The sequence below is a fragment of the Elephas maximus genome, chromosome 2 (assembly GCF_024166365.1).
Source record: "Elephas maximus indicus isolate mEleMax1 chromosome 2, mEleMax1 primary haplotype, whole genome shotgun sequence".
Taxonomy (NCBI): Eukaryota; Metazoa; Chordata; class Mammalia; order Proboscidea; family Elephantidae; genus Elephas; species Elephas maximus.
The window spans coordinates 77,743,399-77,756,965 of record NC_064820.1 but is presented as its reverse complement, the minus strand read 5'-3'; the positions used below and the strand labels follow the sequence as shown (position 1 = coordinate 77,756,965).

At 39.5% G+C, this 13,567-nt stretch overlaps 1 protein-coding gene across 2 annotated transcripts; it reads right to left on the bottom strand.

The window, feature by feature from the left end:
• Positions 1-4,095: 4,095 nt before the first annotated feature.
• BTF3 (basic transcription factor 3) lies at positions 4,096-11,635 on the bottom strand. 2 transcript variants are annotated; one of them, XM_049865600.1, is made up of 6 exons: positions 11,509-11,635; positions 10,867-10,935; positions 7,340-7,453; positions 6,769-6,970; positions 5,239-5,295; positions 4,096-4,406 (listed from the first exon to the last, which is right to left on the bottom strand). In XM_049865600.1, exons 2-6 carry the CDS (start codon positions 10,933-10,935, stop codon positions 4,360-4,362), a joined length of 489 nt encoding a protein of 162 aa, XP_049721557.1. In that variant the 5' UTR covers positions 11,509-11,635; the 3' UTR covers positions 4,096-4,359. The 2 variants fall into 2 exon arrangements, with proteins under 2 accessions (XP_049721557.1, XP_049721548.1); XM_049865591.1 differs by lacking the exon at positions 11,509-11,635 and adding an exon at positions 11,271-11,496.
• Between the last annotated feature and the right edge of the window lie 1,932 nt (positions 11,636-13,567).

The following is a 13,567-nucleotide window of genomic DNA, read 5'->3' as shown; positions in this document are numbered from 1 at the left end:
TTATGGTGGCAGTTACACGATACATGTTAAAATTCATGTAACTATATACACATAGTAGTCAATTTTACCGTTAATTTAAAAAGTAAAATTTTTAAAAACACTAAGGAAAAAAGATAGCCTTACATCTTTTCACTTAATGAAAAGACAAGTGACTCAGGAGGAATTTCTACTACACTTTTTTTTTCTTTTTTCTTTTGGTCACCTTATAGAATATCTTATCTAGAAAGGAATTGGAGATTAACTATTTCTACTTTTTTGAAATCCTACACCTTGGGTTGCATCTACAAAATGGGGCTACTGATAGTCCCTGGAGCCCTGGTCGCACAGTGGTTAAGGGCTCAGCTGCTAACCTAAAGGTCAGTGGTTCAAACCCACCAGTTGCTCCATGGGAGAAAGATGTGGTAGTTAGCTTCTCCAGAAGCAAATTACAGCCATTGAAACTCTATGGAGCAGCTCTACCCTGTTCGATAGGGTCACTATGAGTCAGAATCAACTCAATGGCAACAGGATTGAACAGTTCCACACCACTCATCTGTCAGTTTGTTATACCGTGGTGGCTTGTGTGTTGCTGTGATTCTGGAAGCCATGTCACCTATGGTGGACAGAATGACCTGGCAATCTACTTCTGAAAAAATTGGCCAGTGAAAACCTTATGAATAGCAGCATAACATTGTCTAATATAGTGCCAGAAGATGAGCCCCTCAGTTTGGAAGGCACTTAAAACATGACTGAGGAAAAGCTGCCTTCTCAAAGTAGAGTCAACCTCAAGACGTGGATGGAGTAAAGCTTTCGGGACCTTCATTTGCTGATGTGGCATGACTCGAAATGAGAAGAAACAGCTGTGAACACCCATTAATAATTGGAATGTGGAATGTATGAAGTATGAATCTAGGAAAATTGGAAGTTGTCAAAAATGAAATGGAATGCTTGAAGATAGATATCCTGGGCATTAGTGAGCTGAAACGGACTGGTATTGGCCATTTTGAATAGGACTATCATATGGTCTACTATGCCAGGAATGACAAATTGAAGTGTAATGGCTTTACATTCTTCATCAAAAAGAACATTTCAAGGTTTATCCTCAAGTACAATGCTGTCAGTGATAGGATACTATACATACACCTATAAGACCAGTTAATATGACTAATATTAAAATTTATGCACCAACCACTAATGCCAAAGATGAAGAAATTGATGATTTTTACCAACTTCCGCTGTCTGAAATTGATCAAACATGCGATCAAGATGCATTGATAAATTACTGGTGATTGAAATGTGGAAGTTAGAAACAAAGAAGGATCAGTAGTTGTAAAATATGGGGCAAACAACACTGGAGATCATATGGTAGAATTCTGCAAGACCAACTACTTATTCATTGTAAACAGCTTTTTTCAACAACATAAATGGTGACCTTGCCAAATGGAATACACAGTAATCAAATCGACTACATCTGTGGAGACAGTGGAGAAGCTCAGTATCATCATTAAGAACAAGGTCAGAGGCCAACTTCGGAACAGACCATCAATTGCTCATATCCAAGTTGAAGCTTAAGAAAATTAAAACAAGTCCACAAGAGCTGAAGTATAACCTTGAGTATATCCCAACTGAACTTAGAAACCACCTCAAGAATAGATTTGACACATTGAACACTAATGACTGAAGACCACGTGTGTTGTGGGATGACATCAAGGACATCATACATGAGGTAAGCAAATGGTATTAAAAAGGCAGGAAAGAAAACACTAAAACGGAACATCAGAAGAGACTCTGAAACTTGCTCTTGACTGTAGAGTGAGAAGTGAAAAAAAAAGGAAGGAAAGTGAAAGGAAGCAATGATCATGTAAAAGAGCTGAAGATTTCAAAGGGCAGCTCAAGAAGACAACTATATTAAAATGTGCAAAACCCTGGAGTTAGAAAACCAAAACAGAACACGCTCAGCATTTCTCAAACTGAGAGAACTGATGAAAAAACTCAAGCCTCGAGTTGCAATATTGGATTCCATGGACGAAATACTGAACGATGCAGGATGCATCATAAGATGGAAGGGATAGAGTCGCTACACCAAAAAGGGAAACCCTGCTGGCGTAGTGGGTAAGTGCTGACTGCTAACCAAGAGGCTGGCGATCTGAATCTGCCAGGCGCTCCTTGGAAACTCTGTGGGGCAGTTCTACTCTGTCCTATAGGCTTGCTATGAGTCAGAATGGACTCTATGGCAGTGGGTTTGGTTTATACCAAAAAGAACTGGTGGACAGTCATTTCAGGAAGTAGCATATGATCAAGCACTGATGGTACTGAAGAAATCCAAGCTGCACTGAAAGCACTGGCAAAACACAGGACTCCAGGAATTGATGAATACCAATTGGGATGTTTCAACAAATAGATGCAACACTGAAAGCTCTCACTTGTCTATGCTAAAAAATTTGGAAGACAGCTACCAGGACAACTGTCAGGAAGAGGTCCATATTCATGCCCATTCCAAAGAATGGTGATCCAACGGAATATGGTAAGTTTTCAAGCAGTATCATTAATATTACAATTTTGCTGTAGAGAATTAAAAAATGGTCGCAGCAATACATTGACAGGGGACCTCAGAAATTCAAGCCAAATTCAGAAGAGGACATGGAATGAGGGATATCATTGCTGATGTCAGATCGACCTTGGCTGAAAACGGAATACTATAAAGATGTTTGTTTTTATTGACTATGCAAAGGCTGTGTGAATCATAAAATTATGGATAACATTACAAAGAATGGTAATCCTGTAACAATTAACTGTGCTCACAAGGAACCTGTACATAGACCAAGAGATAGTCATTTGAACAGAACAAGGGGATACTGAACGGTATAAAAAACAGAAGCCGTGTGCCTTGGCATTGTATCCTCTTGCCATACTTAATATGCTTTCTGAGCAAATAATCAGAGAAGCTGGGCTATATAAAGAACATGGCACCAGGACTGCGATATTCAGACGACACAATCTTGCTTGCTGAAAGCAGAGAGGACTTGCACCCACTTATGAAGATCAAGGACTACAGCATTCGGTGTGGATTATACCTCAACATGAAAACGAAAATCCTTACAACTGGACCAATCAACAACATCATGATAGAGACAAAATACTGAAGTGGTCAAAGATTTCGTTTTACTTGGATCCACGATCAACACCCATGAAAGCAGCAATCAAGAAATCAAATGCTGTATTGCATTGGATAAACCCACTGCAAAAGACCTCTTTAAAGTGTTAAAAAGCAAAGATGACACTTTGAGGACTAAAGTGCACCTGACCTAAACCATGGTGTTTTTGACCGCCTCATTTGCATGCAAAAGCTGGACAATATGAATAAGGAAGAACAAAGAATTGTTACCTTTGAATTATGGTGTTGGCGAAGAATATTAAATATACCATGGGCTGCCAGAAGAATGAACAAACCTGTCTTGGAAGAACAACCAGAATGCTCCTTAGAAATACAGATGGCAAAACTCCATCTCACGTACCCTTGGACATATTATTAGAAGGGACCAGTCCCTGGACTAGAACACCATGCTTGGTTTAGGGTCAGCAAAAAAGAGAAAGACCCTCAATGAGATTGACTGACACAATGGCTGCAACAATGGGCTCAAACACAGCCAACAACTGTGAGGATGACAAAGGCCCAGACAAGTGTTTCATTCTGTTGTACACAGGGTTGCTTTAAGTTGGAACCAACTTGAGAGCACCTACCACCACCACTTCGAAAACTGAGAATGACGTAAAACTGAAAAAACACACATAAGGTACTTAGTATCTGTTTACAATAGAGACAAAAATAAGAGAAAAACACTTGCACACCCAGTAAGAAGTATTTCTATCCTCATTTTCTAATTACACCTACCACGTAAACCATGGAAGCTCTGAGGACTGCTAGACAGGAAGGGGAAAAAAAAAAAAATCAAACATGAGAATATTATACCACCTTTGTTATACTATAATTTTAAATCTTTAGTCAAATTCCATCTGAGGCTATTAGTCGTATTACATGTCAAAATTAGCTTTCCATAAATGATCTTGCTTTCCTTGTACAAATCAGAGTCAATGAAATAATAAAAAAAGACTGTATACTAGGCAAAGAACTTTATTAATTAATCTTTGTTTCAAATTTTATTCCCAGGCTTGTTCAGCTTAATTGGCTGCAAAGAATGAATTATGTATAAGCAAAAACTGAAAAGAGCTGCAATGTCCAAAAGGCTTGGGCTTAAAAATATTAGAGATCTAGATTTTATCAGATCCATAAACGAAACAATTTTAAAAAGCAGTCATAATATAAAATAGCAGCTCCAAGTAACTTCTTCAAGTTTTATCTTCTTCAGAAGTTGACTCAAATCAGTTTGCCTCATTCTTGGAAGCCTCATCGAAATTCTCCACAAGATCTAGAAAAAGAAAAAAGAAACTTAGAAAAAAGCCATATCTACAAATAATTAACAGATCCTCCCAAGCTTAAATCAGGATATAAATTTAGCTAAAACATTTGTTTTCATTTCCAACGAGACCACTATCCATTTGGCACACTGAAAAATGTATGTGCAACAAGGAAAAGCAAAGCCAGTAACATGCCAATCATGTAAACACCGTGCTTAATAAATACGTATATACCCATCCCTGTCCCATCCCCACTCCAAGAATTAAAATTAAGCAATGTAACACTGGCCAACTTAGGGGGCAGAACCAAAGAATACAAGGATGATTCTGAAGCTTCTCTGGGTTTCTAAAGATATCTGTCCATGCACAGTGGGAATATTTATGAACTCTGTGATTCTACTCCCCAGTTAATATTTGTTCTGCAACAAAGTAAATTATACAGTAACAGCTGAGAGAGAACAATGCCTCACAATTGTCAAAGGTTATTCTACTGTGTATTTTACTGGGTTGGGTATTTTAGAATAGCTATATCCCAAGATACTTGAACAATTAATTTCTCCATGCCTTCTCATAAAATTTTGGATCTTAGGTATTATATTTAAGTCACAATGTATATACTTATTTACTCAATACTTAAAGTTACATAGCTACACCTCCCTGGAATCTCAAGTCTACAAATGTAACTCCTAATTACATAACACAATATGATTTTTCTCCTAAGTGAGTTCCCTGTCTTTCCTTTTACCCACCCCCAAGTAGGGATAATCTTTTCTACAGTATACAGATTCTTTATTCTTCAACGCTAAGATTCTCTATAGTTTAACCACAACTGAAGGTTCCTACCTGGAACTTCATCATCATCATCCTCTCCAGTAGCAAGTGGTGCTTTTCCGTCCACAGCTGTGAAAGGGAAATGTAAATGCTACACGTTTGTACAAGTCTTCAATAAACATTAACCAAAAGAACAGATGAAAGCCAAATGTTGTCACAACTACATTTAGGATAACGATAGGAACCTTGGGATTTCATCTCTTCTACTATCAATGAGATAATATTCTGATGTCTACAAATGGACAGAATACCAGTAACACCCAGCAAACCAAATTCCACACCCATCCTTTTAAACCGAGATGGTATGAGAGCAGCAGGAAGTCCCGAGGACACAAGCAAACCTACACACCAAATTATGGTAAGATCTATTTTGGGAGGCAAATGAAGAGGTCATTTTCTCAAATACTGTTGGCTTTGTGCACCACTATAGACCCGACGTGTAGAACAACACGTTGCATAAAGTATGTGCTTGTACACATTTCCTGAAATAAAATGATTAAAAAATTAAAAGCATCTTTGACTGGTAAGCATCCACTTTTACCATACAAGAAAGTTAAACTATACTGGAGAGTCGTGAGAACTCATAGTACTAGCCCCATATGGATTTCAGTGGACACTTCAAAAGCCTACTTATTGTAATAAGACGTTCTGGAACCTCTTATGCTTCTCAATATGACAATAAAAATATAAATTGAAGCAGAATGAGTCAATGCCTAGAAAAACATGGGTGACTAAATAACAAGCCATATCATAAGCCTCTGACATGCCTTCAAGTTCCTATTCTTCAAAATTTTAACCGGAAGGCCTCATCGTAAAGTTGCTACATCCTGATGCACATTTATCCGACTGCACTATCTTCTGCCCTGAATAAAATCCCTACCATAGTTTAATCACACACACAAAAAAACACACCAGAATACTGGCATGGCATTTCTTAAACATTATCAATAATACCAGTTGTATAGACACAACTTAAGAGATTTGATAATTAACGCTAATGTATTTTTTTAAAACATGTTCACATGTCCATTATCTTTTTGTTATTGTTAGTTGCCATGGAGTCAATTCCAAATCATGGTGACCCCATGTGTGCAGAGCAGAACTACAGCATGGTGTTTTCAAGGCTGTGTGACCTTTCAGAAACAGACTGCCAGGCCTGTCTTCTGAGGCACCTCTCGGTGGGTTTAAGCCACCAACCTTTCAGTTAGTAGTCAAACATCTAACCATTTGTGCCACCCAGCGACTCAACACTAATGTGTTTTCAATCAATTATAAGCTAAAAGTAGTAATAAGTGAAGCCAAAAAAAAAAAAAAAAGGACATTTTCATCATTTCCAACTAATTAAGGTAAAATTGCTTTTAAAAGTCTCTGATCCAAAGCAGAAAAGCTAGAAGAAAACAAGCATTCCACTGAATCAAGAATAATGGTCACAGCATACTAAATTATTGAACACATTTAAAGATATTCAATATCCACTCTGCACCCTGATACCGCAGAAATGTGCTGAGTAACCCCCAGCAAAGCCACAACGAGGAAACTCACACTGTTTGGGCAGAGCTTCAGCCAGCCTTCTTAAACTAGTCAGACTGTCTGCACCGAGCTGGTTCAAGATACTGGGTAGCATTTCTGTCAGTTGCTTTGTCTCAGCATGGCCGGTAATGGTGAACGTGTTCGCTGCCAGAGATGCCTGAACTTTAGGGTTGTTAAAGTGGATCACTGTTCCTTGGTTTGTAAACATATTCACCTACAAAGAAATATTTTTAAGAATTAGCAACACCTATTAAATTCCCTTTAAAATCAAACATGTTTTATTAAACAAAAAACTGAAGTCCTGCTAACTAATCTAGTATTTCACTGTCAAGCACTTTATAAAATCAGAGAATGACGAAAAACAGCAGGCAAAATTTTACCAGGAATGGAATGTACCCTCTAGTAGCTTTCGGATTTAGCAATCTCCCTGATATTTGTTAACAGGGTAGGAATGTTTAGGAACTTTAAGTCTAGAGCAATCGGAAATTCCCTGCTAGAAGCAGAGTAAAATCATTTAAGAAATGAGCATTAAAATTTTTTTAGCCAAATCCTGTTTTATGAAGAAATAAAATTTGACACTTACCTCTTCGATACCAGAGATATTGTTTACCCCTAATTTCTTTAAGGAAAACTGAAGTTTTTTATCATCTGCTGTAGCTGTTCTATGAACCACCTTCTTCTTTCTGCGAGCAGTTCCCTAAAGGGAGAGGCAACAGCACATTTATATCTCTACATACATTTTCAAACGGATGCTACTTCTAATTCTTTTCTGACCTTCAGGGCTTTTTCATAACCACAACTTTTATGCAGTGAGTAGGCAGGTTAAGGCAAAGACAAAAGCAAAAAGGGAAACAGGAAAGGAGCTGACTACAAATCTTTAATATCTTCTAAAATTTTACTTTTGTCAATATAACTTAATGATCTTTTGAAAGTCCTATTTTTTAAAGCCTCATTTAGAAGCACCATGTACAGCAGTATTAACCTTCTCTGCTTTAACATAAATTAAACAAACATCCAAATTACTATTCACAGGTAAGGAAGTGTATGACACAATCAAACAAGTCTGAATAGACTTCTATAGCACCCAGGAGTAAAATCTGAAGTTCTTACCTTAGCCTACAAAGCCCACATATCCCCCCAGTCCCTATCATGCCACCCTTGACTGTACACTCTTCTCCACCCAAATAAATCTCCTTGCTGTTCCTTAAACAGGCCAAGCAGGTCATAAGCCTAGAGCCTTTGCACAAGCCATTCCTCTCTTCCCTACCACCTGCACGGCTCTCTCCCTCTCGCAGATCTCTGCTCATATGTCACCATATTAGACTGTCCTTTTCCAACCCCCTGATGTAAAATGGCAATTCCCACACTCACTATCTATCATTGTTCATCTTTCTTCCTAACACTTATTACTATAAGAGACAAAATATATTTTGATGTCTGTGCCCCCTTGTTAGAATGTTAAGCTCCTTGAGAGCTTTTGTTGTGTTTACTGCTATAAACTCGGTATCTAGAACAGTATCTGGCTCACTGAAGGTACTCAATAACATGATAAATGAATAAACAGATGCTTCAGGAAAACCTGTGGTCCCTTTTACCTATATGCTAAGTCTCCAATCTCCCTTTTTTTTCAAATTTATCCTATAAACTTTCAAAACTAGGCAAATATAACTACCCATTTCCTGCTTAAAACCACATAACAGCTCTCATAGACCCCCCTCATGTAGGCTAAGCCCTTTAGATGGTCCCAAACACGACGCTCTTCATGGAAAGGCTACCCAGCACTTACTGAGTCTTCAGCTTCACACCACTGTTTCCCAATGCCCACCCCAATTCCACTTTTCCTTTAAAATTCTGCTCTTCACCACTTCTGTGATGCATTCCTTAACTCTTCAGATACCCCCCACATCAACTTATCCCCATCATTATATATTTTTTGAAAATGCTTCTTTTGCACTGTATTTATCACACTGTGAAAAGAGGTTAAAAAAAAAAAAAAAAATGACTATCCACCCCCCACTAGGCTTAAAAGCCCCCTGGGGGCTTTACATTTAAGTAAGGGCTTAAATACATCACAGTTTAACTGAAGAAAATATCAATAGCTACCAAAAAAAAAAAAAAAAACCTGCTTACCACACCCCCAAAAAACTTATATCACCTTGAAGTGGTCAGGTAAATATCTGGTTTACAGAGAGTCCTTTCCAAAAGACTCTAAGGAACTACTTAGTATAAGATTCTAAAAACAAAACCCAGCACTGCTCCTGTAGTTTTCATACACTTCGCATATGTAGAATTAAATTTTTACTGAAATAATTGTTATCATCAATGCTGATTAGATAATGAAATGTCCTTTATACCACTTACCACCAAAGTACTTCAAAGTTTTCTCTAAAGCAAAACTAGCTCACCTAATTTCTCATCCCATAAGAAGTAAATTTGTCAAAAGGTACAGAAAATCCTATTTCCATATTCCCAGGACTACAGAAATACTCCCTATATAACTAATTCAGAGTTGACTCCTACATCATCTTTTAAGTATGCTTAAGAAAACTTCCAAAAACGTTTCCTTTACCCTCCAGTGATGCCTCTCAAACGTTAAAGCCTAGTAATAAGAGTAACAAAAAGACTGCACATAAGAACATTATTCAGGTTACTGATTCTGAAATCTGTATTAAAAGGAATGTGGCTTAAGACAACAATATAAGAACATTTAAACCCTGACCCACAAAGAATTTGCTAGGTTTTTCTGGCACCTGAAGGCCACCTTACAGCAACTGCTAAAAAGGACAAAAACCCCTACTGTTGTTAATGGGGATGTGTGGATCTCGAAGACTACTAGCTTCAGCAAAAAAACAGGATAAATTCACTACTGGCAAAACCCAGTAGTTTAAGAGAGGCTAAGTGCAACTTTTGGCTCCTTTACTTGAAAGTAAATGCTTAAAGTGAGAAAAACTGAGAAGCAATAAACCTGTACAATGAAGCTTTACAAGTTTTACCAAGTAAAGACATGCTCTGTTCCAACAAGCTACCACACCTTGTTAAATACTAGGAATGTGCCAACACAACGTACAACGCAGCTAGGTAGACCTCTGTTTAGGATGGACTTCTGACTTAAATTACATAGAACATGCTAGAAACCTGTCAAGTTCATTAAAATAATCCCCTTAAAGATGATCAATATCTACCAGGAAAAACAAATTAATTCAATACTGATTATTTAAAACCCTACCAATCACTTCCATTCCCTCAGTTTCAGCATAATCACAAAGTTAAAAACTGAAAGACATCTACTCAGGTAACATTTTCAAATCTATAGCCACTGCTTTTAAACTCCAAGATGTACCTATCTTCAAACAGCCTAGGAAATATACAATTATCCTGGACTGCATGTAGCTCAGAAAGCAATGGTCTCAACTGACAAACTTCTATTAAGTATAGCAATTACCTGGAACCTTAAACTATAAACTCTCAATTGCAAGGAGATGAAACTTATCAACAAATTCAGAGTTAGCATAGTAAAATTAAAACACATAGAGCAAAACCTGTGAGAGCCAAAACTCCACAAGGATTTCCTTGTTTTTCCAGGTCTCAGAAGTTTTCCACCTTGGACGGTGCAATCTGACCACTTTTCTATCACTTGTTTTGGTGAAAGGTGTTTGACTTTTCCTTCTTTCACAGATTTCCACTTTTCCAAGTTTCACCCTCTCTCTACATACATAAACATAAATCAAGCATCGACTTTATGTAATTTAAGCCAAAATAAATGCCAAATGTGGTGTGATGTCCACAACGATAATCTAATTGAAATGACGTTTTCTTACTAATCAAATTAGCAAGCCCCTTTCTTACTTCAAGCACTGTAACGCTGAAAACACAAATACAGTCACATAATATCAATGTTTTCAGTGTAAGCAAGCGTTCTTTTAATTTTGACTTGCCTGTTACACATTTTTCAAATATACAACCTACAGGTCTACTATGTATCTATCTCACCACTCCCTCCCCCATTTGCTAGCTCTGTAAATAACCCTTGATGGAGACAGTGACAAATCGACCATACCAGAAATGTGAAAGAAAAAAAAAAATCTTCCAAAGAAAATCACTAAAACTTACTTTTCCACCAATGCGCACTTGTGCCTGCAGTTTGGCGAGTTTCTCCTGATTCATGATAGTTTCTTTCATCTAGGAAAACAGAAAGCCCTCAGCGGGAAAGGTCTAGCTCACTCTAGCCTTCCACGCTCATTATTTCCCAAGACACCAGCAGGGGAGTAAATGTCCTACACAGGCCGAGGCCTGGATCCCCGAATCCACCCCGCAAAGCTCCCAATTTCAGTTTTGAAGGAGCTTAAAGAACCACCACCTCCCCCACCCGTCCCCGGGAACGCCCCGCTCTTTGCGGCCCGGGAACAAGGGCTCTAACCCGAGCCCAGTCAGCATCCCCCACCCCCGGCCCTGGCCCGGCCTTGGCCTAGCCAGGGCCCGCCCGGCCCAGCCACTCTCAGCAAGCCTCGTGGTACCTGAGGCTCCTGTCCTCGGGTTCCGCCGCGAGGAGGAGGAAGAGACGGCGTCGCCTCGACCCCAGGGCAGCCGCCCCTGGCTCGACCTCGCCCCCGAGAGTCAGACTGAGTGGGTGCGCCTGTCCGTCGCATCGCCTTCCTCTCCTGAGCCCTGTCCCTCCCTGTCTTGCTCCTTTCGGGAACTTCCCGCCCCCGCTCCCGTCCTCCTCCCACGCCGGCGTCCAGAGCCTTTTTGTACCTTGTCGGAGCGGAAATGGGGCCGCGCGGGGGACTAAGGTTGGCGCCCAGGGGGTCTCTGGCAGACCAGCTGAGACTAGGCGCACACACGCGGGGACGCAAGATGGCAGCTAGAGGGAGGCCGGAAGTGACCCAACGCCACTTCCCCCCAAAAGTCAGGAAACGGGCTTGGTCGCGCGCTCGGCGCCTCGGTACGCACGCGCGGCCCTGCGCCGCGGCGATTGTGACGGCCACGCGGGTCTTCTCTTTTTGGCCCTGCAGCGAGAGACTCTGGGCTAGAGGCTTCCCGAGTAGGCCGGGGAAAGGCTACAGAGGGGTCAGAAGTATGGTTCTTTGCACAGTTAAGGTTGAGTAAGTCCGTCCTGTCTCCGTCGGATCCTGATCCCGAAGTTCTTTTCCCGAAGAAGAAAGTTCTTGTTCGTGTTTCCGGGGAACGCCTCTGGCGCCCGCTGTGTGCTCGCTTTTTAGCTGTTCTCCGCTCCCCGAACTGTGTAGATTCAAACGATCGTCTCAGTGTTTTAGAAATTCCCCTTCAGCCCGAATGAGCTTCTGCCAAAACGTCAAAAACAGTGAAGTTAATTTTGCTTTCCCAGATTAGGTGGTTTGGTAGATTGTGAGACCATGATTCAGAATTTCTGGAAATTTTTATGTTCAGAATGCACCCCCAAATCCTGCCCCTCAAAACGATTCAGTAGGGCTGGGAGTGGGACCTGGTAATCTGCATTTCAGCAAGTTGGCTGACCAGCTTAATCCAGTCTACGTGATTACTTTGTTTCTCCTGCTCCTTTCACAGGCAAAAAGTTGACTCCCTGGTATCGGTTTGGCGTGGATTTGACAATTAGCGATTTACGATTGAACAAACATTATCTTTCTTAACTAAGTAATTCAAAGGAGGATTTGTACCCGGTGTGGTTGGAGGATCTAGGTTTCTGGGTGTGAGGTAAATTTGCTAAACGCCTGTACAAGCTGGAAGACAATCTACCATAAACCCACCAATATTAAAAATGACTGTTTAATAAAAATGCTGCTTCGACACCCTTTTTGTGGTCTTAGCTATAAAATGCTTTTTCCCAATCAAAAGTCAGCCCAAAATCTTAGCTAGAAAGAATACAGTTTATATAGAAGACAATTCTTGTGTGGATTCCTCTCCAATTAAGATTATTCGTTTTGTTTTTCAGTACTTTTCACATGTAAGGAATGTTAAAACTGTAATGTCCCATTGAGATAACTGATGAGAACAGCTGTATTGCTTTTTAGGCTAGTGTAACAGTTGATAGTTGCTCAATTAAAAATAATTTTGCTTCTATTATTAAATATGAGTCAAGTTTAGTATGGAAAAGGATGTTTGTTGTGTTAGGCTATGTGGGTCACAGTCATAAAGATGAAGATCAAAATGACTGACAGCTATTCTGTGCTATGGAGAAATACTGCCCGTTTTGAAAGGACTGTATATATCTGTTTGAGGAACAGCTTTTTCCCTTCTTCCATGTTATACTGGGGACATTTGAAATTTCCCTAGTCATCTCATGTTTTCTGAGCTTTTATGTAAGCACAGACTTCTTAAATATGTCACTTGCCACCTGACTTACCTCTTATACAACTGTGTTTAGGAAACGTTCCAGGTTTGTTTTTTTTTTTTTCCTCTTGGTTCACAATGTTCCCTCTTGTTCTTTTGTTATTTTTAAGAATCTCATTGAAAATCGTAGTAAGATTTTTCTTTTTAATAGTAAGAAGTAAATAGGTTAATAGATTTACTTCTTATTAGTAAGAAAAGAAAATTTTGACTTTTGACTCCATTAGCCGCTTCTGCTTATTTTGTGCGTGGTCAGAAAGTTCTGAATCTGCTAATATTTATATACAGGTATTTTCAACAATAAGTGATAGGATTTTTTTTTTTTCACTCCCCCAAAATTGTTACTAAGTTGAGGTCTTAGCTCAGGGATAGCGAAAGAGTCTCACCTGCTGCCTTTTCCCATGTGCTCTCAATGTCTATGGCAAATGTGGATAACTGCCTCCCACGCTTGACTGCTGCACTTTAACAAGCCTAAAAATCATTTTAC

Excerpts from the sequence above, each read along its gene's own strand:
- BTF3 (XM_049865591.1), bottom strand. The coding sequence starts at position 11,402 with ATGCGACGGACAGGCGCACCCACTCAGTCTGACTCTCGGGGGCGAGGT. Across the intron at positions 10,936-11,270 it reads CCCGAGGACAGGAGCCTCAG|ATGAAAGAAACTATCATGAA; the intron begins GTACCACGAGGC and ends CTGTTTTCCTAG. Across the intron at positions 7,454-10,866 it reads AAGTGCGCATTGGTGGAAAA|GGAACTGCTCGCAGAAAGAA; the intron begins GTAAGTTTTAGT and ends CTCTCCCTTTAG.